The sequence below is a fragment of the Falco punctatus genome (genome assembly GCF_963210335.1).
Source record: "Falco punctatus genome assembly, chromosome: 7".
Lineage (NCBI taxonomy): Eukaryota > Metazoa > Chordata > Aves > Falconiformes > Falconidae > Falco > Falco punctatus.
The window spans coordinates 35694818-35722700 of NC_137587.1; the positions used below are offsets into that span (position 1 = coordinate 35694818).

The window sequence follows — 27883 nt, forward strand, 5'->3', positions numbered from 1 at the left end:
TACTTTTGACTGAGGACTGAGTGCCTCAACAAAAGAGCCAAACTAATTTTGTTCTAATTATTTATTGTGTTCCAGTTCTCATTACTGTTTCTATTTTAATTGTATTTTTAATTAACTGCATTGATTGTAATGGGCTGTACACTTCCCTCATGTAACTTTGCTGACTGGTTTAGCATGTATTTTGTTTTACTACAACATCAAAAAAATAAGCGAGGGGAAATCTCAAAATACTGAAAAGTGAAGAAGATGGGCATATCCAAGGCAAATGGTCTTTTTCTTCATTTTACTGCTTAATGTGGGCACCTGTGAAGACAATTTTAGCAGATTCTTGTTTCTAGTTTTTTACTCCTGTAAATTCCTTATGATGAGAGTAATTTTGGCTTTGTTCTGGTTGTATGGTGATTCTGTTTCCTCCTTGCAATAGCCTCTTGTATACTGGGCAATATTTTACCTTCTGCTGCTGTTTGGGGATGGGCCCTGCTGGGGTGGCCAGAGGTGTATCTGGCACAGCACAGCCTCCATCCACCTTGTGTTTGCCAGCCCCATCACAGGGCTGGGGACTTGCTGGGGCCCAGCAGCCACAGGGGTCCCCTGGGGTCCGTCAGGGCAGGGCCTGGCAGCCAGGGCCTGTCCCACCACCCCAGGTAGCAGCAGAGCAGCCAGGGGCACTGGGGCAGCCCCAGCTCTGGGCGCTGGACACCTGCCTGGGGACAGGGCCAGGCTGGGCCGTGGGCCTTCGGGTGGGCCTGGCTGGCTAGGGCCCGGTGGCTGGGCAGGGCAGGGCTGTGAGGAGCTGAGGCCAGGCCTGCTGCAGCATGGCTGGGGCAGGGACTGATGGCCCGGGGGGTTGACAAGGAGGTCCTGGGCAGTGGACAGCGTGGGGGGCACCTCAGGTAGTCAGGGCCATTAAGGCCTGCTGGTGCCCTCTGGCCCCTGACTGTTCACCAGAGGCTGTTGCTGTTTGGTTTCATGCTGCTGGCTTGCAGGCAGTCCCGGTTTTCTTGTTGCAAGACTATGATTCAGCTCTGAGTCTCCAGAAATAGGATGTGTCTGGTACTTTCTGCGAGCTCGCAGCACAGCACAGCATAGCAAGCGGTGCGAAGGTCTGGCTGGCTGCTGTAGAAATAAGTGGCTGTGAACCGGCTTTTGAATCCTCAATAGCTGCTCATTTTAACCATGTTCACACAGCAGGTTTTTGTTACTACAGTTATCGAGGGAATAACTGTTCTTTGGGGGAAATGTCTCTTGATTTTCAAGAGAACAAGTGTTGCTGTATGAACAGGCCTAGTATTTATTCCTCATTCTCTTTTGTTTAAAATGATCTCACTATCCAAGCAGGGAGCAGGAGGCAGAGACTGCCATATCACTGATCCTTCTTGCCAAACCAGCATCAAATATTAATGCAAACAGCTCATAAGCTCGACAGATACAGATGTACATTTGAATAATTTTAGTTTATCTTTGCAGGTATTGAATTTACTGTCAGAAATTGAGACCTGTTGGCCAACAGTGTCATAACAGAAGGCTGAGCAGACTACAGTCTATGACCTGGGTGTTCAGCAATAGGTACTCCAATGCTGCTGTATCAAACTCACTTGATTTTTTTCAACATTAAGCTCCAAACAAGTTCTGGACTATCCTTTTGGTAGTGAAAAAAGAAACCAATTTAGTTGTAGATACAGTGGTGATTTGAGGGATGGAAGACACAGTGGGATGTTTAAACACCTTCTGTTCATTCTAGTTACTTAGTAAGTTTTCTGTGACACAGAAAAAAAGACTTGAATGCTTTTCTGCCAAGGCTGATTTTTGGAAATGGGAAAGCTTCTTTTAAACCAAATAAATGCCTGCTTATTCTTGGGAAGTTACCATTCTGGAAATTTCACAAGCATCCTCACAAGAGTATTATACTCTAAGTATACTCACAAGAGTACTCACAGGGGTATGAATGCGCTACTGTAGTTTCCAAATCAGACAAAAGAGCAGAATTGCATGTTTTATTTACTGTCTGTAGATATATAGCAGTGGTATCTCAAGGCAAATGCATCTGCTTCCTGAATCCAAATAGAATTGGTCCTCCTGAGACTCCAGTAACAACTGAATATTATGAACTACCCTCTTAATAAGATTTTCCAACCAGTTTTGCATCTACCTTTTGATATTTCCCCCTGTATTTTCCCGGCTTGCTTACGAGAATATCATGGGAGACTGTTTTAAAGCCAAGATTTATGGTATCTGCTGCTTCTTTCTTTTCCATAAGATGTGTTTTCCTGTCATCTAAAACTCCTGGCACTGAAAAGCTTCATCTGAGAAGGTCAAATTTAAGCCCCTTTGCAAAGAGGAAGTCATTGAAACAAATGTCTGAGCTAGTCTGTGAAAAAGCCATTTTTTAGAGCTTTATGAAAAAATATGTATTTCATAAATATAAAACAGCTTCCCAAATGGGGTCCTGCTTCTCCTTATCAGACCTGAGGTCAAAGCTGGCAGTTCCGGAAGGTAGGCTTCATTTCTGAGGCCCACATTTAGTATAAAACCCTCCAATCTATCCTGTAACTCATAAACCTTTCTCCTCTTGAAATTTGTCAGTCTCTAAGTTTTAATGTTACAGTTTCTGATGTGATACTAAAACCCATGGAGCACCAAGGTGACACAGAAAACAGCGTATTTCAAGTGCAGCTTTGGCACAGTAATGTAATACTAATTCCCTCTTTTCTGTCCCCAAAATGCATGCTATGGTAGGTTCATATATTTCTCAGGTTAGATGTTAGAGCATGATGGGGAGGGTATCAAGGTTACCTAGGTTTCTATTAATTGCATGCCGTATGTCAGTGGACAGAATTTTAATTGAGCTGAAAACCTTTGAATGAGTGGGGCAAAAATATCAGTCACAAGTGAATAAAACACACCAGAGCAACCTCTGGCTCTGGGTGGTGCCTTGCACTTGAATCTTCTTTTCATAGAATTCAGATATTTTCACTATGTTGACCAAACAAAATAGTTACATTAATTAATGCATATGTCTGTGGGACAGGTAACTGCATGCTGAGGTCATCTGCTTCTGTGATATACCAAAGCCATGCAGGGCAAAAAAATCCTGTTTTGTAAACATGACAAACACAGGCTGCTGGCTGAAGGAAGAAATTAAAAATCATTGAAACACCTTCAAAATCTTTTGTCATAAATTACACAGAAAGGCTTTTAGACCAAACCTGGGCCAGAGAAGAAAGATCTGTTGGTCTTTCCCCTTGTCTGGGTCTGCAGTTTTCAGGCTTGTCTGGTGATGGTAGTTGTTATAAGCCTGTTGTAGCTTCCATTCCCCTGAAAGTACTATTTCTTTCTAAGGGCACCCAAAGATAAAGAGTGCAATTAAGAAGTGATTTTCAAACTCAAAGGAAGGGGAAAAGCCATGTTAACAAAAATCACCGGAAAAGATTGCCACTGTTGCTTTCCTGTGGCTGGTGCCAAGAGATACCGAAATCAACTGCATGTACTCAGCATTTTTCTCTGGCTGAGTAGCTGCCCCTCTGAAGGCAAAGAGTAGATTTGGCTGGAAAATGGTTTTGTGTTCTGGTTGGAGCCCTGAATCCGGTGCAGAAATTCACCATTATAGTAACGTCTGTTCCTTTGTCTAAATATCTCCCTCCTGACTCCCTTGCTGCTTCACTACTTCTCTAAAAATGAGGTGTGGGGGGGTGCGTGTGTGTGTGTGTGTGTGTGCGCGTGTGTGTACAACCCAAGTACAAACCCTACCTTTACAAATTGCAAGCTTTGTGCTGAGATACTTAATTTCATTGAAAACACATAAACACATTGTTTTTATTGTGAAGCTGCTTGGAGTGTCTATTTTATCCTGTCTTGAATAAATAGCTTACTCTTTTGAGTACTGGCTTATAGATATCTATGCTTTGTAAAGAAGATTTTGATCTAATTTGTATTTGATGAGCTGAGAAGCTGTAAATGACCATATGCGTCATCTTGGGAACATTGTAGCTTTATGCACTGTGTTCGACTAGACGAAGGATCCATTAGTGACCCAACGGAGGTGTTTTAGAGCAGGCAAGGAGAACTCTCAAAACACCATCTGCTCATACTGTTGCTTGTAAAACGATGTCACATCTGCTGCTCTAAAAACATTATGCTGATCTCTCCTACAGTACATGGCTGCTGCACTCCTCTTAACAGTGGAAAAAAGAATCAATGCCACATTATTGAGACAAGAGGTGTTAAGTTAACTACAGATGAAATTGCATATGGCCTTCTTGGCTTCCCATATCTTATGACTGTACCATAAATGTCACAAACAAAGTGAAGGAGAGGATTCAGCACTCTATCGCTCTATATTTAACTGACGAAGCTGGGTAAATACCTGGATTGTTACTCTTTGCTGAGCTCCGTCTTGCCCCAGATTAGTTGTTGGTGGTGTAACTGATGCTACTATGTACTTCGACCCTAACACAGATAAGTCCTCTCAAAGATTGAGGAGATATTTAAGATAGATTGATCGGTGGAAAATTAGGTTTGTCATTGATTTCAGATGGAGTGAGGTTAGAAAGCATTACCATTTCTTTCGGCCAGCAGATTTTATACCTTGGAGTACTTGGCTGCCTAACACCTATGAGGTGCTGTAAAGCTAATTTACCTACCCTGGAAGCTTTAAGTGTACACATCTGCACACATTTGCAATACTACTCATTACTACTACACCCAGAGTGACAATTTCATAATAGCGGTGTGCAGAATTGGAAAAACACTCAGTGTTGGTATCAGAAGGAGTGAGGTTATATAGGAACCCTTGGAAGTACTAAGGAACTGCAATGGAGCCCAAATTGACTAAAGATGTGTTACTCGGCTTTCCACACCTAAATTCAGTTGTTTTGACCTGTGATTCATATACAGTATTATCAGACACAGAGACTGTTTTCAGGGATCTGCAGATGAAGAAAAAAGAACAGAGTGAAGTTGTTATGGTTTATATTGCTAGCAGCACAGTGGCTATGCTTACTTTGTATGATGAGTCTAAAGCTAGTTAGTCTGAAAATTGCTGTATTTGTCTGATGTCTCTGAATGGTGAAAAGAAGTGACTGATATCTTCTCTAAGACAAATTTTTGGTAAAGGAACTGAGCCATTTATTTTAATATGTACTTTGACAAAATATTTTTAGACTGCTGACAGTCTGATGGTCACCTCCAATTTGCAAGGCAGAGGGGAGCAGCAAAATTCTAAGCAGTGTCATGCAGGATAGCATGGCAAGAGAGAAGCCAGGATGCCAGGAAAGATGGCCATGTGGCATCTTCCATTGCCATATGAGACTCATATGAGGCCTTAATGACATGAACTGTCATATGAATGTCATGTGCTAAAGAACTGAAGCATCTGATATAGTTCTGGTTTTTACCTTCATCTGGTAACCTTGAGTTACCAGAGCAGTGGATCAGAGCTTCATTATTTCTGCTATTGAAGGTGGTTCTACATTGTCCTGTCTGCCTGAAAGAGCAGGAGCAGAACAGAAAATAGGACACTGGGAGGCTTTTCGGGCCTGTGCTCTGCTACTGGCTTGATCACTGACCCAGGCAAATCAATTATCTGCACTTCTGGTGCCACCTCTTACTATTTCTCTTTTAACATATTGCAGGCATGAGTCAGTGAAATAATAGATACTTTATATTATAATGTATTTGAACCCAAATCTTAAATCATAAACATCATTATGCTGTAAATGGAAATGAAAGATTTGGTATTCATCCAAGAACAAAGCAATTGCCTTTTTACAGCATGGTAGCAGGCTGGAAGGGCTGCAAGAGGACTGCAAGTCTTCTTGTATAAAAAACCTTTGGCCTAGAGCAACAAAAATCACCATATTGCCTGCTCTTTCGGTGAGATTTTGTTAGAACTCGTGTGTCCTAGAAACTGAGTTTCTTTAGAAATGGAAGATTAGTTGCATTTTCTACTACAATAGCATTCTACCACAGCCTTTGCAGGAAAGTGTTACACTGCCTCAGGTTCTTTGATGCCTAGGAAGTTCAGGTGTGTGAGGCTATAACTTTTAGAGATGCCTCTGCACCATCAGAGAGCCACTCCCCTGCTAAGGCATTCTTCTTGCAAGAGAAACTGCACTGAACAGCTGAAATCCTCATGTATAACAGATAGCAGAAAGAACAGAAATTAGTATCACTTTTCTTGTTTGTGTTAATGTCTATGACACTACTTCAGTAGCCTACCTATAGGGTTCCTCAAGAATTAAGCAGCCTGCCTGGATGGGATATATATATATACATCATTAGGATTTGAATCTTCTCAATATCCTATATAAATGTCTAAACTGCTCATATTTCATCTTTACAATAGTAATTGTAATATTAATTTCTTGTCAGAGGAATGACAAGAGGTGTTATTCTAGCTTGTGTTTCACTGATCTGCATTTTATAGGGATGCAAGCCTTTGCAACAGGCAACTGTCCCTTTCTGGCTCTAGGTTGATAGAAATTAAATATCTTAAGGCATACATGGATTGAAATCAGGGTGAGAATGCTTTCTTTTCAAGTAGTTTTGCTAAGGCTACAGAGTGGAATTGACTTGCTTATATGGAGCCAAGTTTAGACCTTTAGACTAAACCAAACTGGAGGCTGCATCAGTCACTCTCCAGGTGCCTTGTCCTGGCAGGTGGCTGTAATATCAACCTGAGCTGGGTGATGAGACTAGTGCAATTCATTTGAGAGATGGAGGACAGATGGACACTTGAGACAAGCAGGAATGCAGTTGGCTTGGTAGTTGCAGAATGTCAAATACAGAAGAAACCATGCAGCTGGTGCCAAACCAAGGTGAGAATCCTGTTGCCACATAGACCTATCACTCTGGGTTCAGAAAGAGTATGTGTTTGTGCAGTGATGCTGCCTAGGTAATAAGAAGTTCTTGTTGGCTCTACATTTATTGTTGCAGCTTTGCATGGATGCAGCTAAATTATTCTCAGGCATAGCTTCATAAGCATGGATAGTTCCTATGGAGCAAGGCCATGTTTCTGCCCTCTTACCACCTGCCTGAATCAGGTGTGTTTTACAACATCTTAAGCCTTAAATTCCAAAATGTTTTGTAGAAGTGCCATTATCCCAACCCAAGCTTGTTTTTTTAAAACATCCTCTGCACCAAATTGGAGCATTGTATTTCTACCAACTCAGAGGGGTTATTGTAGCTTAGTAAGTCATTTGCATTGATAAGGCTTGGCTTTGCTTATTTTGTGTGATGAGATAATATGGCCTTAGGTGACAAGTGCACAATTGCTTAGGATATGTATGCATATAATTGCAATGGTGAAGTCAATAATTAAGTGCTTCTAAGACCTCTTGCACACAGAATGTGAACTACCGATAGTTTCTTATAAGGTGGAAAGATACAGCTCTTCTAAGAAAGAAACAGGACTGCTTTCCTGAGACTGAGAAAAATCAGTGTCTAATATTGTGTTATATGGTCCCTTGTGCAGGCAAAAGTAGATACATAAATATGAGATCTAGTTGGGAAGATGATCCCCATTCGTGTATGGCTCAAGTTAATGGAAATGTAATATTCAGATTGAATCAAATCTCAAGAAGTTTCAGAATTACTCATGTCTGAAGTCAGTCTCCTAGACTAAATTTTTACCCATAGTTTCCTCCTGGAACAATAGCAGTGGTATCCAAATCTTTCCTGAAGGCACTGATTACTTGAAACAAATGTATTAAAGATAAAATGTGTATTAATAGATACAGGCCAGTCTCCTCTCATGCCTGGCTTTCTTTGAAAGTTACCCTGTGTCTGAGGAAAATAGGCATTGTTTGGATCCATCCACATTTCTCTCTGTGTTGATCTGCCCTTTGACAAGCTCTGACAAGCATGTTTTCCCAGTTCTGAGAAATTTTCCATTGTGTACAACCCTTTTCAGACTTTTCCTGCATTTTTCAGCCTACTGAACTGGTCATTTAATTTCAGCCTGGAAGCATGACATAGTCTCGAGCTGTGCACCCTCCTCTACATTGGTGTGGATTCAGAAGCTTGCTTTCATTTCGTTAAATCATTTTGCTTTCCTGCCTATTTATCCAGTGACTCCAAATTTTGATCAATACATAGAAATGAGAAATAATTTCATCCTGCTGGCTAGGTTACTAAAATATTTAGACCATAGTAATGTCATGTCCATTGTATTTTGTAATTGCTTTCTACCTATCAGAATTCCCTTTAACATCAGTCACTAAATGGATCATCCTTTTTGATCCTGCTAGCTGTCTGGAAATTCCTCTGCACAAATCTACAGCGAAGGTGGTTTCTTTGTGAAATTTCATTTCAGTGGCAGCTGTTTGCAAACCGATAAATACTTGCTGCAGAAATGTCCCTGAACATTTTGGCCAGTTCTCAGAAGTCTGAAAGTTGAAAATCACTTTAGTGGGTCTGGATCCAATATAGACATATCAAATGTAGTGCAGACACAGTTGCGGAGACCTCAGGGGTCCTCAGAAAACAGAACCGACAGAAGGCAATGTCACAGCATTCCTCTTGTAAGTCACCTTTTTTTTTTTTTTTTTTAGTTAGGTGCAGCTTTCTTAATCTTAAACTTTCAAGCATGTTCTTTCATGCTCTTCAGGATGTGTGTCGTTATATATCTGCTACCCTGCTTTTATACTTAAGCCAATGTAACCGGATCCATTTCTTTCTCTAGAAGATTATCTCCTGTGTATGAATAATAACTTGGCAACAAAAACATGAAACAGTTTTAGGCAGTGTGTTCTATATGCGTATTCAAATGAACATTACATAACCAAGTACTTTTTAAATATCTTCACAGTAATGGCACCAAAGACTGTCTGTACAGTTGTTCTTTTGCTTCTTACTAGGCATGCTTCAGGTGAGGACTTGCACTAAATGAGGTCAAGGTTTTGCATGTAGGAGACACGAATCTATAGGTATGATTGAATGTGTTTTGCTTTTGCTTTTTGCCCTGACACTCCTTTCTTTTCTCATGTTGAGCTCTGCAATCTGAGGCATTGTTTGTTGAGGTAAAATGCTTAGTAACTACTGTGTTTAATCTAAATGACTAGATTTAAAGCAGGCTGATGCTTAAATTGGAGGAGGCTGGTGCCCACATTAACTGAGTGGTAGTACAGAGCACTTGGGAGTGTTTAGTCAGTTAGTACTCGATAGGCTGGATGTTCCAATCTGTACAGTATAAGCAAGTCCACTGGAAAAGATGCTCTGACAGATGGCTAATTGAAATGTGAAAAAAGCATAACTTGCCATGGGCTCAGGCCAGAGCCTCCTGACCCCGTTGCAGGACAGCTCCCATTGTGGAGCTGCAACAAGACACAGTGTGCAAATGCTTTCTGTGTTTCATTATCTTTCATCTCTTCCCTTCTTCCTTCAGCCATCTTTGATAGGTGATAATTAAAATATCCAAGGACATCCTATAAAATCCTAAGCTTGTGTTGCTGAAAACTGAATGAAATTCTGAAGACTGGAATGTTCTCCCACTTCCTACAGTCCTCTGTGGAAACATACAACCTTTTGTTTCTTTGGTTTTAAATCTGAGTAGACTTTTTAAAGAATAATGCAGCTGTAGCAGCTCCCATTTCAGCAACATCTGTGTACATGTGTATAATCTTAAGCAACAGTTCCTGGACCTTTACTGTTTTAGCAGGATTACAACTGCTGTTCTGGAGACATAATAGCATAATGTTCAAGGTTTGGCAGCTCAGGATTTGTGAGAATGCCATGCAAGCAAATAACAGTTTCCCTTTGCCCTCCTCCATAGGCGTAAATACCTCTTCCTCAACCAAACAAAAAATCTCATAAGAAAAAATTAAAAACATAAATATTTTTGACCAGACCATAGAAGAAAGCTTCATCTTTTTTTTTTTTTTTTTTTTTAAAAAAAAAAAAGTTTTGTTTTGTTTTTTCCTCTGAAAAATCAGGGAAGAAATTATCAATCTAGATGTATTAACTTCAAACACACAAACCTTAGCAACATTTTCAGAATGCCAGAGCTCTTGCTAGTACTTAAACACACTTAACCGAGCATGCCTGTTTAGTGTGGAGATACCTGAGCAAGTTCTAAGCTAGTGAGCTTGACTGCCTGAGTAGTCTGTCACACTAGTCTCTTCACCCTTTTCTGAGGGTGCCTTGACTGCTCATATTGAGCCAACCTGGTTATATACATATGCTGCATTGCAGTGCAGGAATATTTTTCTTGTTTGACCTCGTAAGGTCTTCCTTTAAGACACCAAAGTAAAAGGACTAGGAAGCTGTATCTTGTCTTTCCTTCCTCCCATGCCTCCTAGAGCTGGTTTCCTGAGCTACTAAAAATAAACCCTCCGTCTTTGTTCTACCCTGGACAAAAGTTTGTGAACACAGTAAAAGACCTCCCAGAAAGACAGGAACACTTCTCAAATAGTCACATTAATGCACAAGTACTTGTCACATACCACCCAAAGAAGTGATTTGAGAGAGCTCACCATGCTTGTACTTCTAGGCAGAGATGCAGATTTTGTGGCTGGCATTTCTTTGCTTTGAGAAATCATAATTTCTACAGGCAAGCCAGATCTTGTTCTGCATGAGGCACCATTATCAAGAGACCTGAGAGAGGGAGCTGTATCCAGGGACAAGGACTTCTCTAATTTGCGTATTCTTGGTTCAGCCACAATGTCATCACTTCTTAGACTCTCTAAGTCGACTTCTTCATGAGTTTTCCCATCTAGAATGTTCTCTTTCCAGCTTTCAGAAGACTTTCTCTTGATATGCAAATCATCTAGGCTTCTCACACTGGGTGGAAAAGTATTTTTCAGTTTAGCAGCTCGGTATGCCCTCAGGCTCATGGGATCAAGCACTCTGAAAGTAACTTCATTAATAAACTGAGAGAATTTTAGTTTAGCTTCAATTTTTTCTTCCACAATGGACAGTGAACTTGATGATCCTTGACTCACTAAGCTCAAATCAGATGCAGAGGAACTGCTTTTCTTGTGAGTCTTCTTCTGCCTCTGGAGCTTTTGGCTTGCATTTCCCACTTCTGTTGGATATAGAGAAGAGTGTTCCAGTCCGTGGGTTTTTTCACCCCCTTTCTGACAGTGCTTTGATCGATGGGGTCGATAGCCTTCATCCTTATTTTTGCTTTTAACAAAGCTTTTAGCTTCTGACCTTGCACTACCCTGTAACTCAAAGCTGTCCTCACTGGAGCTGCAGCGTTTTGAGTAACTGTTCATTGTCAGATCTCCAGAGAGTTTCCTCTCCACATCAGTTCCTACTCCTGGTACACATGTGGAGGTGGATGCACTGCATGCTTTTTCTTCAGCCACCCTGCCAACCGCCTCTTGCTTGGTTAGTCTTCCAGGCATAGCACCCTCTGGCTTAACAGGGGAAATGGAGCCCTTTGACAATGACTCCATTTATTTTTGTGTCTGTATGTCAGCTGGCATCAGTGCAAGTGGCATTCCCATGAATCCTTCTCTACCTTGCAAGACAACAGGCATGACTTTGAAAGGCATAACAGTGCAGCCACCGCATTTATCCTATATGCATCACAAATTATGCATATGTTTCATAATTAGATCAATAGCATATTGTCATCATTTTAATTAGCCATACTAATGAACAGAATCTATAGGACATGCAAATTTTCCAGCATATTGAGTGCTCAGTGAATGAGCATGGGCTGTCATTGATCCAAAGCAGCATATGATATATTCCTGTCTGTTGAACTGGAAACCAAACTACCATGATGTAGATCAATTATCACTAAGTAAAGTCTGTGGTGGTTCTGTTTCAGGGCTTTTTAAAATCCAATAGCAGTGAAGGTCATGCTATCTTGTTCTAATGCTAGTAGTGTTTGCTATTCTATTAGAAAGCTTAGTGACAGGTCTGCTAGACTGAGAAAGACAAAAAGAGAATGTGATCCTCACTTTCTACCTGCTTGTTCTTGCCATAATTTTCATTTTTAAATCATTTGTAAAGGTTTGAATTCAAAGTAAGGTGTAGTATTTCAGCATTGTAAATGAGTCTGGAGTAGTAATGATGGGTTCTTCTAGTGCTTTGCATGTGAAGCTTTTCTCATTCTTTACTGTCTTTATAGACAGGAAAATCTGACAGTGAAGTGCAGAATTTCTGGTTTTGCTTTGTGTTTGCAGGAACCTAAAGACTAATCTAAGTGAGGTTAAGGGCTATAGTCTGACTTTACAATCAGTGTAAAGGTTTGGAGTGTCCCAATTATATGCTGCCACAGGAACTGACCAGAAAATAAACTGACTGAAAAGCTCAAAACAGTGTTTTTGCATATCCTTACTTCACCATAAGGGTGAAAGCAAATAATTTAACCCTTTTTGCCTGGTGACAATCAGACAGTGTTTACATCACTGTTATTGCTACCACCATGCCCTTCTGACTGATGAAATACAGCAGGTGGAGAAAGAAGAGATGCAAATCACAAGCAGAAACCTGAGTGACTGCCCTTAAACACTGAGACAGGGTGACATGAGGATGATCCCTGGAAGTTATTGAGAAGTAGTAGAAGGTAGCAGGGAAGAGGAAAAGTCAGTGAAGAGCACCTTTATAAGTATCATACGTAGCTGACAGGTCAGTGGCAGCTTGGGTTGAAATGTGGCTCCATGAGCTTTTGAAGAGGACATTGTATTTAGGTCCCTTTTCCCACTGCACAGAATTTGTTGTCTCCACATTGGTAACTCCAGGACTCATTTAAATTATCGTTCAGGAAAGCTGCTGAAGTGTCGCAAATCTCTCAAATTAACATAGTAAGCACATTAATTTTACAAATAACAGAGGGACATGAAGATCCTTTTAACACATCAGAAATCGATTGCTTTTACTGGAATTTCTTTCTGAAATGCTTCCATATTTTCTATGGGAATGTGCCATCCATTGCATGTTGCAAACATCCTGGTAACAGAGACAATGTAGCTTAAAATGCATAAACCCTGTTCACACTGTCTTGTTTTAGATGAATTTATTCCTCTTTCACTTGAATGTGAATGGTGACAGTTTAAAGGGCTGGTGAATGCGTTCTATTGTCAACACAAAGATTCTCATGACCTTTTCAATGCAGTCAGGGAACAATATAGCACTACTTTCTTCTTGTAAAGCCAGAATTTAGATATTTTTTCAGTATATCCTAATACAGACCTCTGCAAACAGGATTCCCCAAATAAGTAGAGTCTGTGCTAATGCATCTTAGGTCTTTTGCCTTCCAGGATCCATTAGAGCTTGGCAAAGTGTGTGTTCTGCAATTTTAATGGACTTCATTAATATGTCTGTTTCAGAAACAGAGCAAGCCTCATTGTTGAGCCAGAATCTGTAATGGCTTATACATATTTGGAGAAGAGCTTTTTTATTCATGAGGGATTGGGCTCATTTGTGCATGAACAAAGCTATGTTAACTACAAGCACAAATTCAGCTATCTATTGCATATGTGCAAATTTTAAAATTCTGACATTAGTCTGTGGTACAGCCAACAAAGTAGCTCTTACAGGTTTCTTCTGTTGTCAGAAATGAGCCCATTTGTTGTCACATAAGTCAACTACATATTTTAGATTTTATCTACAGTCAAAATATTTTTTTTAAAAAATAGGAAAATTATCATGTTATAGGTAACCTAAGTAAGGTATAAAACACTTGTGGGTTTTTTATACTGGTTATACTGCTGCTTCTCTTACTTCTTATTATTTCTGCCTAATGACTTTAGACATATAACACAGACATATCAAATTATTAAGAAAAAAATTAAGCAGCGGGTGCAAAATGATAAATAAGTCTTCTTACCTGAATGATATAAATCTTTTCACATTCATTGTTTTACATCTTGATTAGAATAGATGTTATCAAAGTTTATAGTAGCAATAACTATTCAGTGGTCTTAAATATGTTCACCAAAATATTTTCTAAAGACTACCTGAATCACAGGAATTATTTCCACTACTCACATGTACAAAGAGAGGAGCTGAATATTAAACCAAAATATGCTTAAGAATCTGGATGTTTGAGACTTTGAGCTCTTTTAAAAAGTCACTTAACATATGGAAAATAAATCATGAACATCAAATCATTATAAAGTGTTAAAATTATTTTGCCTTATATATCTACATCTCTTTGGAGACATTGCTGACAAACAGAATTTCTCATTCCAGTGCAAGCAGGTACATGAATAGCAGTGCATTGCTGCTGTAGTCTGGACTGTACTCTTGGAACAAATACTTCAGAGCTCAAAATCTTCTATTATCTCTTGCTACGACATGCCTCTGCTAGGTGGATGTTTGCCTGATTTCTAAGTTCTTCTACTGTCATTAACATTAAAATAATCTTAAGAGAAAAACTTAGGCATTAATTTTTACCCTACTTTAGAAATGGTGGGCATAATTCTTGGAAATAATACAGTATGCCTGTGCAAATCAATTGAAAACTGACCTAGGTTGCAGATTTCACTGTGAATAAGCTTTGCCATTATCTTGTTAGTTGACACCTGCATTTTCTTCTGTAGCCACCATTAACTGTCCTTAAAAATTAGGAAAGGATTGGGATTTCTCTGTGCATTGGTTCACAATCTTGCATAATGATACCCTGATCAAGATGACAACTCTATGTACTATCAAGGCTCACACAGTGATAATTCATAAGTGAACCATTTCTATGAACTCAGGTGGATACAGTTTGTAATTTTGTGTAGTGCAATGGCTGAGATGTTCTATTCTACTTCAATATTAATATAAGAATATAAACAGCCCATTATTGATCCTTTCCTTCTAAAATGACTGTTGAATCTGAAACATAACAGAATGATAGGTAAGATCACAGCTTAAATGAGACTTTCATAATACTTCAGTATTTCATTTGACGAGACTGAAGCATTCAGGGACATCTCTAATAAACTTGTTACTTGGGAAAACACATGAAGCTTTTTCTAAAGGTTAATTTAAACTTATTTATATTCTGAGTGTCATTTTACACAGACATTATTGGAAACCTCCATATTTTGTATAAAAACGGAGCATGGCAGTTAGCTACAAACACAACGATGCAATGACTCTACAGACTTAAATTGAAAATTTTAAATTAAAAGCTGATTTTTATGGAAATAAAAAAAATAAATTGCCACACACCCCCTTTAAAACAATATCTATGTATAAACCTCAAGAGATTTAATTTTTGCTAATAGTATCAAAAGCAAATACAAACTATCTTGTATTTGCTGCAGTAGGTTGTTATGACAACTGGGAGTTTCTTTGTGTAGAGCTCGGGATTTATGATGATTTTGGGGTCAAAGCAGCTAATATTCAACAGTTCTAGTATGAAAGAAGTGTGAAAAGTTTTTGTATATCTAAAATTATGCCTTTTTGTATATTAAAAATAATACATTCAGCAGATTATCTACATTTAAAAAATAAACAAGTCTAAAGGTTTTCCACATTTTGAGTTTCATAAGAAAGTTTTAGGTTATTAATGAAATAAAAGTGTACATTTAATTTTAAATAATATTGGGGTTTATTTTAGTTCCAATTAAGGTGGTTTCCAGAGCCTTTTATGGCCAGTGAGTGAACGCCAAGATTTTGGATCAATAATTACACTGGTGTTTGTGCTGTTCTTGTTGCACCAAAGGGTGATTTTTTCCATTATAGTAGAGTGTATATCCTGCAAGTAATTTTTTTTCTAGTTCTCATTCAGCTTTTCAACTGCTCAGAAATACTTCCCAAGCACCAGAGCCAAACCCACTGGAGCTGGCAGGAATTGTAATTCATTTCAAAGTTCTCAGTTTGCCCTACAGATGTATAAATCCTTCAGCATATAATCCCCTCTCAAACCAGCTATATCCCAACTCTTCCAATGCCCATTCTTGTTCAGATATGCTCTTCCCTCCTGCATTTAATGAAAATTTTACCATGCCTTACCCTTATACTTATACACACCTTATACTACTCTTTGCACTTCATGAAGTTAATTTTGGAGTGTTTTATGAGACCTTTCTGTTTTACAGTTAAGTTTATCCCTTTACATAATACAAATACCCCTCTCTGGGTTTCTTTTAGCAGATGGTTTCTTTTTTGTTATTTTGTCTGTAACAGTTGCCAAATAGTAATTTGCTTTAATACAAAGTTTTCTAGCCCAGTTTCTTCAGCAGGACAGTGTTGGCTTGAAGTCTTCTCAGCATTGTTTTGTTTAGTTATTCTCCAGAAAATGTATCTCATTTCCAAATTAATGGGAATAAAGTCTATTCCTAAGATGCTAGGTGGCACACAGCAAAAATTCCATTTCACTAAATTTTACCTTGACTATCTTTTTTTGTTTGTTTGGTTGGTTTTTTTTAGAACAAATAATTTCCAGTGGACAATGGACAAGACAGGAGACACAGCCAACATTGCCTGTAGTCATTTTACCTCACTAAGTTCCACCTGAAAGTCTTGCAGTCCTAAGGAAAATTCCAGCAGAAATTCGCTCTAACCCTTTAAGATTCATCTGTCTTCAGGACCAGTAGAATGAAAGTTCAGTTCCTTTATTTTAATGAGTGACTGTTAATGGGAATGAGTTAAAAATCTTATTTTTTTTTTCTTTATCAGTTGTTGGTAGGTAGGTAGGTCTGTATAATGTAGTAACAAACAGAAAGTTGGACCAGTGCTGCCACCATTAAATCAGTCTGGATTCTTAACAAATGGTAGGTTCTATTGGCATGAAGGGGGCATTAAAAGGTACTGTGGTGTCTTATAGACCAAAGACTTAAGAAACTCATGCTTCTCTGCAAGAATCTGCATGGTGGACAGTGTCTGCATCCAACCTTGAATCTAAATCTAAAGATCTAAAGAATCTAATTTTCCCTAAATTCTTATTAATCTACCTCTCCACCATGATGAGGAAAACATCATCTTACAACTACAGTGACCAAACTCAATGCAACAAATTGTTGGACCATCTTTCTTGCCAACAATAACAAGTCTGATTAATTTAATTTATAGCTGTGTACTACACAGAGTTGTGGTAAGCCTGTAAGAGGCGTTGTGCGTTAAAGGAGAGATGGTTTTTAGCATAAATCATGCACCACTCTGAAAAGAGAGTGACTGTTCTCTGACAAATGCTACAGCTGCAGTAAAACTAAAGCCACCCCCCCATTTAACAGGCAAGCTATATTTATAGCTTTAAAACATAATTAAACATTAAGGAAGAGAAAAATTGAAGCACAAAATATTTGAATATATCAATTTAAAAATTATTGTTATGGCAGTAGAGCAGAAGGAAAGAGTCTTTCCATTTGACACAAGACCTTACTGCACTCGGTATCACACTGTCAAAGCACCTTCCATTCCTGTGTAAGCAGTCAAGTTAGTATCAGTTGTAAGCTGTTGGCTGTTGTGTTGCCTGCTCCCTAGCAGTAGAAAATTACACTGTGGACACATGTTGCTGTGTATATTTTTAAAGCTGCTCAAAGAAATATGCTAGGCTCTTGCAACATTAGATAATGACATTTGGTTACCCTTAACTCCCAAGGGACTTTTTCCCTTTCATTCTCCCATGAAGAGAAATTTTACTCTTGCTGAGAAAAGCCAGAGAAATGAAGCTGCAGAATGTGATCTTTTTTCAAGGGTTTTAAGTGGTCTTTTATTTATCCCCTGTTCAGACAATGGACTGCTTTGAAGAGAGGAATACAAAATGATATGGAGGATGATCTGCAATATAAGGAACATATTTGTGGTGTAGTAACGCTGAGCATCAGAACTTATACACTATAGCATTTTCTTTGTGTTGGAATTTCATAGCGCTAAAAGCTTGTGCTATCACCTGCCTGAGAGATTGTTGTTCTCCTCCAAGAGAGATGGGGTTTCCCAGCTAATGGAAGATAATAGCATCTGTGAATAACAGTTTCTTTATCAGATTATTGTTTAATGACTGACCGTGGCTGCATACCTTGGCTGTGAATGAGTCTTCAAAATGCTTTCTGTCCTCTGCCAACATCATATTTTTCTTGCTCAGCTTCTGCTTTAGCCAGGTGTTCCATGAGCTCTTCACACGCTGTACCTTCTTTGTAGCCGTGCTGTAGGACGGGTAGAGCTGTACATCATCTGCATTACACTAGCATTTGATTCTGTGTCTCCAGTTCACTTTGTAGTCATTTAGTGAAAAGACAGCAAAATAACTCATCCTTCTGAGAATAAACAGATGATGAGCCTTGGTTTCTTCCACAGCTCCTTGAATATGTGTGTTCTTAGGAAAGTGTAAAATCCTTTGAGTCTATTCTTAAACTTGTCCTTTGAAGTAGGTTAGCAGCGTCATGTGGCTTTCCAACTTAGGTATACCGTTTTCCTCCTGTTCCTCTCCCTTTTCTCTCTTCCTATTTCCCAGGCCCTATTTCCTTTGTTATTATTATCATTATTTGGCAAAAGAGGAAGAGAAGGTGTAAGAAAATTTAAGACAGTAAAGAGGAAAAGTGACTGGAAGAATGGAATTAGCTTCTTATGCAAAACCAGACTTGGAATGAAAACACACTTCCTTTTTCTTCAGGTGGAATGAAAATATTTCCCATCCACTGAATTATGTTTTATTTTAAAGTTAATCACATTTTCTATACCAGTTTAATTTATTTTACTTAAATTCATTCCTAGTTTGATGCAGGATGTCCCAGTCTGCAAGGCCTTTCTGTCTCTGAAGCCATATAATGTCCCTTTTTGACGTGATACCACCTTATTGGTGATTTAAGGCTAACCCAAAGTCCATCCCAGTGATGCTTCCAGGAGTATTGAAGAGATCTTTCAGTACAGCAGCATTTTTCTTGTCATCTCTTTTACATCTGCAGGAATATGTAATTCTACTAATTAAATGTTAAACATAAAGAAAAGTTTAAGACTGGCAGGAAAGTCTTTGTCAAATGCATAAACCACAAAGGAATAAGATGTTGGATATTCTCTTTTATTCCCCCTGTCTGGTGAGCTTATTCAAATTAGTAAATTCTGTGCTACACTGAGTTGTTCAAGAACATGATACAAAAATTCAAAGTTCTTTGTAGTGGGTCAAATCCCCGGAAGCTTTGACTTTCATAAGAACAATTGACCCATACTAGGTTTGTGGAACTTCATTAGGATCATTCTTTTGAAGGATTAGGACATTACAAAGAATAAAGAAGGAATGAGACTTTTCATCTAGGCAGTGTGGTCTCCTTGATCATGAAATCACCATTTCCCCTTGGAGGCCTCCCAAATGCAGCCCTCTTCCCCCTCACCCTCCCAGTCTATCTCAGAAATAGTTACCAATGACTGCTTCCTCTTGTTGCTGAATAGTAATAGCTGTGGAAAAGATCAAACCTTGTTAGTGGTGTTACTACTCACTGATGTCTCCTTTAGTCTTGTGGGGCTGGTACCATAACTTTTGTTACTTAATGGCCTTGTTATAGCTATCCTGTGTTTTCCTGAGATTTTGGGAAGGACTGTGAGATGTCAGGCTAAACCTCCTCTTTTGGGGCTTCTGATTTATTAGGCTGTTCAGAGCTGGCCCTGGAAAACTTGATGTTGCTTGCAAAAGGAAGTATATACTATTGCTGTATATGTACTCTATATATACAATATATTAACTGTAATACAGAAATTTTGTTACCTCTCCTTTCATTCTTCATGTCTCCATATGCATAATCTGACAAAGACTTTCTATTTCTATTACACAGTAAATAAGGAAATGGTTGTTCCAGTTCCATGCTTCAATATGTCCTGGAAAAGTTTGCTTAAAAAAGCTTGCCTGCATATAAATGAGTTGGATTGGCAGTATGCTTTTAAACTTGTTGCTATGAATAATTTCAAAATAACCAGGAGAAATAAATGGTAATTTCTTGACTTCTGTTGTCATGGGTTGTTGGGGAATGGATAATGTGAGGAGGAGGAAAGTACTTATGTAGTTTTCTGTGGAAGTTAACTAAACAACTTGATATTTTACAGTATATTTTCCTGTACATAAAAAAAACCTATGATAAATTAAATTAGTTGGAGGTATAGGACATGTTTGTGTTAAAAGTTTCCAGGATATTAGTACCAGAGCTGTAATGTCTCAGATGCAGTTACAATATAGTTTTGCTGAGTGTGCAAACCTGGATGTTTGCAATCAGAGTTGCACATCATGCAAATTGGTGCTAAGCAGCTAGGACTGAATGAGAAAGAAAATGTTTGCATGCGGATATGTGTGTGTTTGCACACCAAAGGTAAAGGTAGCCCTGTAGGTTGGCTGTTACTAACTCCTTTGTGCTACAACAGCTGCAATTTAAACACGCAGCAAAATATTGCTGTTTTTTTCCTTCAACTCCCATAGTCCCACCCTGTTTCATTATATTAAAGAGACACGTTCATGAAAGCTATTTAAATACTCTTGCAGAAAGCATGCTACAGTATGTGCTGTTTTGGAAATGGCATGCATTTATGTTGTTTCTCATATAAACAATTATTTCCCCTATACTCTGTTGGGTTAAGCAATGATTAAGTAATACTTTGTGCATTTATACAAAGTCATCCATTAGAAATATTTTCCTTCAGCATTTAATACAAACCTGAGGTAGGTTTAATGTATACATATGAGCTTTATTAATAATATTAATGCCACTATCTGACTTTTTCCTTTCTTGAAGATAGGAATGATTTTTCTAATTTCATACTTAGTGGCCAGTAGCATATTCAGACTACATATTCCACTTCTGATGAGATCAAATAGACATGTTCCATGATATGTATTATGCAAATAAAAAATACATAACCAATTTTGAAAAAACCCTTATCGTGACAGTCAATTATAAATCATTTCATTAGCTTTCTAGCACTGTAGCTTTGGGAAGCTTCATTCATATGATTTGCTGTCCTGTACCTTAATGTATTAAATCTTTCCTTTTCAAGGCAGTAATGTCTGCCAAAAGAAACAACAGAGGATGTTAATTCATGTTTAAAGCAGACATTCAGTTCTCATATTGCAGCACCACTAATTCAATGCTGAAGACCTCTTTACTACCTATCATTTATTTTAAATGGAAAAGCAAGCATGCTGTTAAGAGAAAGCAATACTTACTTGAGAAGGATTCTGCAAGCTCTGTTCTGCTAGTCCACAGACTGAAATGATGAAGCCAGATTTAGAAGTAGCTTATTAGGTGCATGCTGCTTCAACAGTTACAGCTTTTCTTTTTTTTTTTTTTTTTTTAACTGAAAGACAGGATCATTTTCTTTTAATGAAGCCAGCCCAGAATGATACGCTGTCCATGTTGCTATGAGAGCATAAACTTGCAGGGCAAAGTCAAGCAATTTCCGAACAACTTACTAAGGGTCATTCGCTGTCAACTTGCCAGTGCTTTTCTGTGTAGTCACAAACTTTAACACCATCAGGGAGGGTCATGGTATGTCACAAATGCAGGAAATTACTAGTTAGTCACGTACACTTGAGATTGAATGTGATTGAGTCAGTATTGTTTGTGAATGTAAGTGGAAAACTGAGTAGAGCCAAAATCTTCCCATTGAAACACCCACTGAATTCCCTCGAGAGGGGACAAAGTTCTGATTACAGTCAAAATGCAGCACCTGCTAGTATTCTTTGCTCTGGTGGTTGTAGGCTACTTCTAGAGCTCCAGCCCTGAGACGAGTGTAGGAACTGCCCCAAAGGGATTACACAAATGTGAAAAGCTGTTTAGTTTTGCCTTTGATATTTTGGGAGAAAAATTGTTAAGCATCACATTTTTGAGTGTACACAAACCATTGCAATTATGAAGGCATGTAATTATGGTTATAAAGTCATCCATATGTCTCTATATATTTAATGTATAAAACCATACACACTTTTAGAGTTTTAGTGATGTCACCATTTAAAGTACTTAAACATTTTTGTTAGAATTCTCCACCCAATACAAATATGTACATCATGGTGCAGCAGTCAATTATATCTGCAGTATTGCACTGCAGAGAAGAAACCATTCTTTAAGTTTAGACCTGCATTTTGAAACATTTTACTTTAAATTGTCTTTTGCCCAGGAATGCTTTTGGACAGGGAGAGATCAGTTAGAAATTACTCTGAGTAGTCAGGATTCGGCTTATCCTGATTTAGCTTGTCCAAAAGAATGGAGCTCTCATCTCTAATGTAAAGACAGATGTGAACTGTATTATCCATGCTCTGCATCATTAGCTTGCCAGTCTGAGGTGGGGAGATGGCCCATGGTCAGCCACACCTCCATGTCTTGACTTGAAAAAAAAGGTGTCAGGGGAAAGGGAAGGATAACTGGTTACATTCAGTTATTGCACTGCTGTTGTCGAGTTCCTACATACATCCCAGAGTGGGCATGCTCAGGAGCTTCCCTTTAGAGCTGCTCATCAGCAGCTGTCAGGAGATTTGGGTTTATTGCTCCCACTGAGTTTTGAACATTGTACAATGTGAAAGACCTGGGTGTTCAAGGAGGCAAATCTACCCAGCATCCTAGGGGCAAACTCGTAACAGCAGCACCTTCCTTTCACCAGAAGAAAACAGACCTTGCCTCTTAAAAGGCAATGATTAATGCCTCTGAACTGCCACTGAATTTAAAACCCAGCAGAAGCTGCAGAAATCCAGCACTCGTTGCTTCTAAACGCTGCAAAATATTAGACATAGAGTACAGGTTTCTAGCTCATGACTCCTGGTGGTCTCAGCCGTAGAATGGCTCTTGTAGCCATAGGACCTTGTAACTGCATCCCTGCTTCTGTTCCCATTTGGTTTAACCACAGGTGACATGGAAAATATTTGGCTACTCTTTATTCTGTTGGGGTTTTTTTCAGACTAGCAAGGCCACTCCATAGCTCTGTAACTAGATTAGATTTTCCATTATAAGATCTTCTGAATAGCAAATTCTTCCCCTCAGGCTTCATTATATGTTAGGAGCAGACTGGTGAATTCAAACCAAGTGCAAATGGTCAGTCATTGTAGGCCAGAACTGCCAAGACATATATGGGAAGAGAAGAACATTGCAATTCTTATGAGAAATAGCATTTTTTTCTGGTTAGCTGACATGAGAGGAGGGGAAACATGACTTCATTTGCAGATTTTGCTTTAGCTATTGCCATATTTAAAGTTGGGAGGTTAGAGAGACAAAATGTTGCCTACCCCTCTGTGTATACCCCTTTTCCTTTGGCTCTTCCAGGTGTAAAAATATTTTTCCAGCTATTAGTGATCAATTCCAAATTAGCCCAATGAAATTCCAATTCCAGTTTCCAAATGAAAGTAGGGCAAGGCACAGAAACTCCTCCCCGAACAAAGCTTCTGTAAATACAAATAAACAGTCATGTTTTCCACCTCCTTTTCCATTTCTTGGCTTGCTTTTCTTTTTGCACGCTATGTAGTGCTGTACCAAGCAAGTCTCCTTTCACTCCCTGCCCCTGCTTGAGCAGAGCTTTCACCTGAATCCGTAATCCTATTGTGAATTCCTGTACAGGACACATGAAGCATTTCAGAATGAATGGCTGGCACAGCCACTGAGCTTGGGGAAAGATACAGAATTTATGATCGCTAGCCTGGCTGAGAAAACAGTGATATGATTGATTCTAAGTATATCTTGCAGAGCACTGCTATCTAACCACTCATTCTTTCTCATTTTTTTTCTCCGCCTCCCTCTTCTTTTGGTAAAATAATTGCTAACAATAACCTCAGCAGCAGTAGGAAAAGAAAGTACAGTCAAGGCTCGACTTTGAATTTCAGCAGTAATGTAACTGGAATCTTTGGTCTTGCCCTTTTATGGGATTTGAACTGGATATTTTAAAACTCATTCAATGTGAAGGCAGCAGGTCTTAGAACAGTGAAAGAATGAATGCAATGAAGCAGTTATTTTACAAGCTGGTGCTCCAAAAGATAAAAGCAAAAGTCTAGGGCAAAACTGATACCATTGTTCACTTGGCCATTGGTTGTATAACTGAATTTGTTGGTAACTTTACGCGAACATCATGCATCTATGAAGGAAAAATACATCTGCAAGTGATCTCAGATAATATACATGAGCAGTCACAATACTTGAAAAATAACAGAAGCTTTGGAAAGTTTAGTGCATATTAGTGTCTCCTTCTCTCTGTGTCACCTTCTTTCAGTGTCATGTTTTAAATCCTTGGTGTCATAAATACTTTCATCGCTTCAAATCTAGATAGAAAATAACCAAAGGTTAGAAGCTAGAAAACTGTCCAATGCAAAATAAAACCTTACTTTTAAACAAAGACAGTATTTTTCTGTCAAACAAACTGCTACAGAGCATGGGAAATTCTTGAGTATTTGGATTCTTTACTAAATTTGTAAGTTTATACATATATATATATATATATGAACATACATATGCACATATTTTGATTTGCAAAGTAATTTATGCTTCCATGGGAAAAAATTAAAAACTCCCCTTTTTCATTCACTTTCTTCAGACCAATTTATTGCTAAGAGCAATAAATAAGTTGCAGTAAGAGTACTGACAGCATGCCTGAATGGTATCTCATGGTTTTAAAAGGAGCCTACTTTGTGGTGTTCGGGCACTTTATTTGCTTCCTGTTATCATGTTTAGAGCTTGGAAATGTGTTTTTTAAGAATCTGTCTTTGCTGTGTCATGGGAAAAATGTCATGAACACAGCAAAATGGAATGGCCACTTGTGTTTTAATATAGTTTTTTTCATTAGAGTGACCAACCATTATGGTGAATTTAATGTCTTTAATTGGTCTTCCTCATCCTCCCCTCATGGAATGATGTAAACAGGGAGTTTAAGGAAGCTTGCTTAGCTTTTGTGTATGGGGAGTATTTTCTAATGCTAAGCCACAAGATAACAGAAGGAGCTTGACAATCTTCAAAATCTTTCCCTGATGGTCCAAAACAGTTGTGCGGAACTTCAGAAGCCTCAGTCTTTAGCAGGGAGAGGGAAAGAAAGAGGGTATTGACGTTCCTTTACTAGTGTAAAACCTACAGAGGAACACTGTGAGGGTGCAGCCGGGGCCAGGGACTCCCAGGGGTGAGAAGCCACAGGGCTCCCCTGGGGGTGGCAGGGCAGGGACCTTGCCAGCCAAGGCCCTGTGTTTGCCCTGTCGTGCCTGTATGTGTCTCTTGAACGGCCTTGGAGAAAGTCATACGTTGTTGGTGACTAGAGCATTAGGAGCAGAAGTCTTAGGAAGGATTTGTCCTGCAAATGGTTTACATTGGTGCAGCAGGACTTTTGGACAAACACAAAATCATCCCTTAAAAATTGAAGCTCTAGCTAAGGCTATTTGCTGAATTTGACCTCAGTCTACAAATAACCTCAGCTGCTCTGAACCTGCATTTCTAACCAAAAAATAAAAATGCCCAGCTTGTAACCTGAAGACCTAAGTTGTACCTTGGCTAGGGGATTATTTTGTCTTTCTAAGTCCTCTGGGATTGTTCAGCAAAATAAATGTATCTCATCTGGCTGCAGTACTCATCACTCTGTCAAGTGTAATCAAATATGGGGAGGGGAGAGGGGAGATAACCTTGAGAGAGGGGGTGTGCTGCAAATTCAGGCAATATATAGCAAGTTCCTTTTCACGTGTGCAGTAATCTTTTCTCCCACCGTGTTTATCATTCTCCACACATAGCCTGCTATCTGCACATCAGTCATGCTCAACTTTCAGCAGCCTGGCTATTGCACACCTACGCATAGATTCCCACAGTCTTCATTCATTTCACATTTGAATCAGCATCTAAACACCTCTACAGAAACAGCATACAGAGAAAATTAATGTTCTTAATGAGTGTGTTTGTGAGGAGACCACTTTTTTGCTGGGAGGTGCTTATTCTGGACACTTGTAGTTTAGATTTTGTGTTCCAGTAAACCTTGCCTCTTTTATTTAAAGAAAAGCCTTTGCAAATGTCATATGCAATGACTTTCGAGGAGCATAAACTTTACTTTTGTCAAAAGAAACACATGGGAATTTCACACTGTCGCGCTGAGAACATTATTAAAAGTAGGGGATATAATACCACCCTGTTGAAGCTATTGAGTCCAATATAGCTTAGAGTAAAAAGTACTTAACCTTGGGTCAGCACTGCAAAGAACATGACCTGTTAGCAGTCTCTACCTTTACATTTCAAGTCTATTTGGTTAACTCTGAAAATCAAGCTACTAAACTAGAATGCTTTTAGAATTTATGAACTATTTTTGTATCCTATTCTTTTTGTCTGTTGCTTTGAGTCTTTATGGATTTTCAACGAGACAGTGTTCTTTATATCATCTGTAACCAGCATTTTTCCAATATGTTGCCGATGTTGCTTCTCTGGTTATTTCTCCTAAAATTGCTTCAAGAAGATGTAGAGAAGGCAAAAATGAAAAATAAGACTTCAGATGCCAAATTGATTTGAAGAAATACATATGCTTGTTAAGCTCTATTTAGCCAGCTCTTTGCTAAGTATATTTGTTGTGCATTATTAAATTTGACTCACTTGGAAATGAGTCTCTTTTTCAGACCCTTCAAGGTAGAAAAGGGACATTTACAACCTTATATCATTCTAGCTAATATGAGAGATCAGGCCTTCCACACCATAAACATCTATCTTCTTAAAGACAGAGAATGTAAGCTACTTTTTAGAACTGTCTTGTCTTAGCATTTTCCTAACTGTTTTTTCCTAATCTTTAGCAAAAGTAGGAATGGAAAAGTAGCATAAAGTATTATAATGCATTACAGGTAGGAAAGATTACTTGTGATTTAGACATAATAGTCTCATTTCCTGGTATGAAGAAGCTGATCAGCAGCTAGTTCCAAAATGATGTTTGCTTGCTTGAATGACTAGGGAAATACTGATTGCTTTAGGGTGCATGTTTCAGCCCAGGACATATATGTCTGTTCTTTCAAAACCTTGATTTGAACCTGCTTTTTCTTTAGAAGGGAATATGAAAAACAAACAGATATTTGTAGGGGCTGTAACTCACCAAGATCCCCACGTAACCCTGACCTTGTCCAGAACACAAGCATATCCACTAGCTCTGAAAAACGAAAATTCTGTTTCAGAGCAGGTATCATTAACATACTGCTAATGGGACATGACATCCCATTCTACTAGATAGTATGACAGTTGCAGGGTGGTAATAATGTGGGCTATTTTTGTTGCTGAAATGTAATGTCTCTCTTTCAGGGACTGGTGGATGGTCTCTGCCACCAAAGAACACCATATTTACTGGTTAAATGGCAAAAGAGGAAGATCAGCTTTAAGGAAATTCTTACCGGGAAAAGAATTTTTCAACAGTTTTTACCACCTATCATGTAAAATAGCCCATTTTCTTTATTTCTCAGTCTTATAAAATGTGCTATAGTTTAAATACCCCAAATTTCAGATCATGGAATCATGTGATTCTTGGATTTCATTTATAAAATAGGAAGCTGTGCTTTAGCAGGAATACCTGCAAAGTGTTGCATCTTGCAAAGACACAGAAGGGAGAAACCCCATAACAAAGATCCAACATTTATTGTAAACTGACTCATATCGTATGCCTGACTCATAAAACTAGTTTTCATTAGCTGGAAATGACAGTTTGTTCACATTGCAATTTGCAGCTTAAAGATGTTTCAGGACACTGTGTAAAACAGCATGATCTCCTCAAAAAACATGATCCAGCTCCAAATAGACTTAATGTATTGGAAAGTGCTCATCTAGACTAAACCAAATCACTCTTGAACATATTTGATCCTACTGAGGAAAAATAATAGTATCTGCTGAAGTAATGATTAAATTCTAAAATGCAAGTTCTAGGTGATCCCCTGTAGGTGCATATGTACTAGAGGTACTTTTAATAAGCTTAATAGGCACTGAGGAGGCTCAAAATTTCGTCATCCAAATATTCAGATTAATTTTGAATTTTTTATCTTACAAAAAATTCAAGGAGCTTCAGAAATTTAGCATGCACTTGTGATTGAACTGACAGATATCCCAGACAT

General features: G+C 38.6%; 1 protein-coding gene across 3 annotated transcripts in view; it reads right to left on the reverse strand.

The window, feature by feature from the left end:
* BEGAIN (brain enriched guanylate kinase associated) overlaps positions 1-14013 on the reverse strand; it is a 159807-nt gene extending 145794 nt beyond the window's left edge. For 2 of the 3 annotated variants that reach the window (XM_080394561.1, XM_080394560.1), the window contains exon 1: positions 10470-14013. In XM_080394561.1, the coding sequence (XP_080250687.1) occupies positions 10470-11396 (927 nt within the window). In that variant the 5' untranslated portion in view covers positions 11397-14013. The remainder of the gene's footprint in view (positions 1-10469) is intronic. The other variant, XM_080394562.1, reaches the window with a different exon arrangement.
* Positions 14014-27883: the final 13870 nt, after the last annotated feature.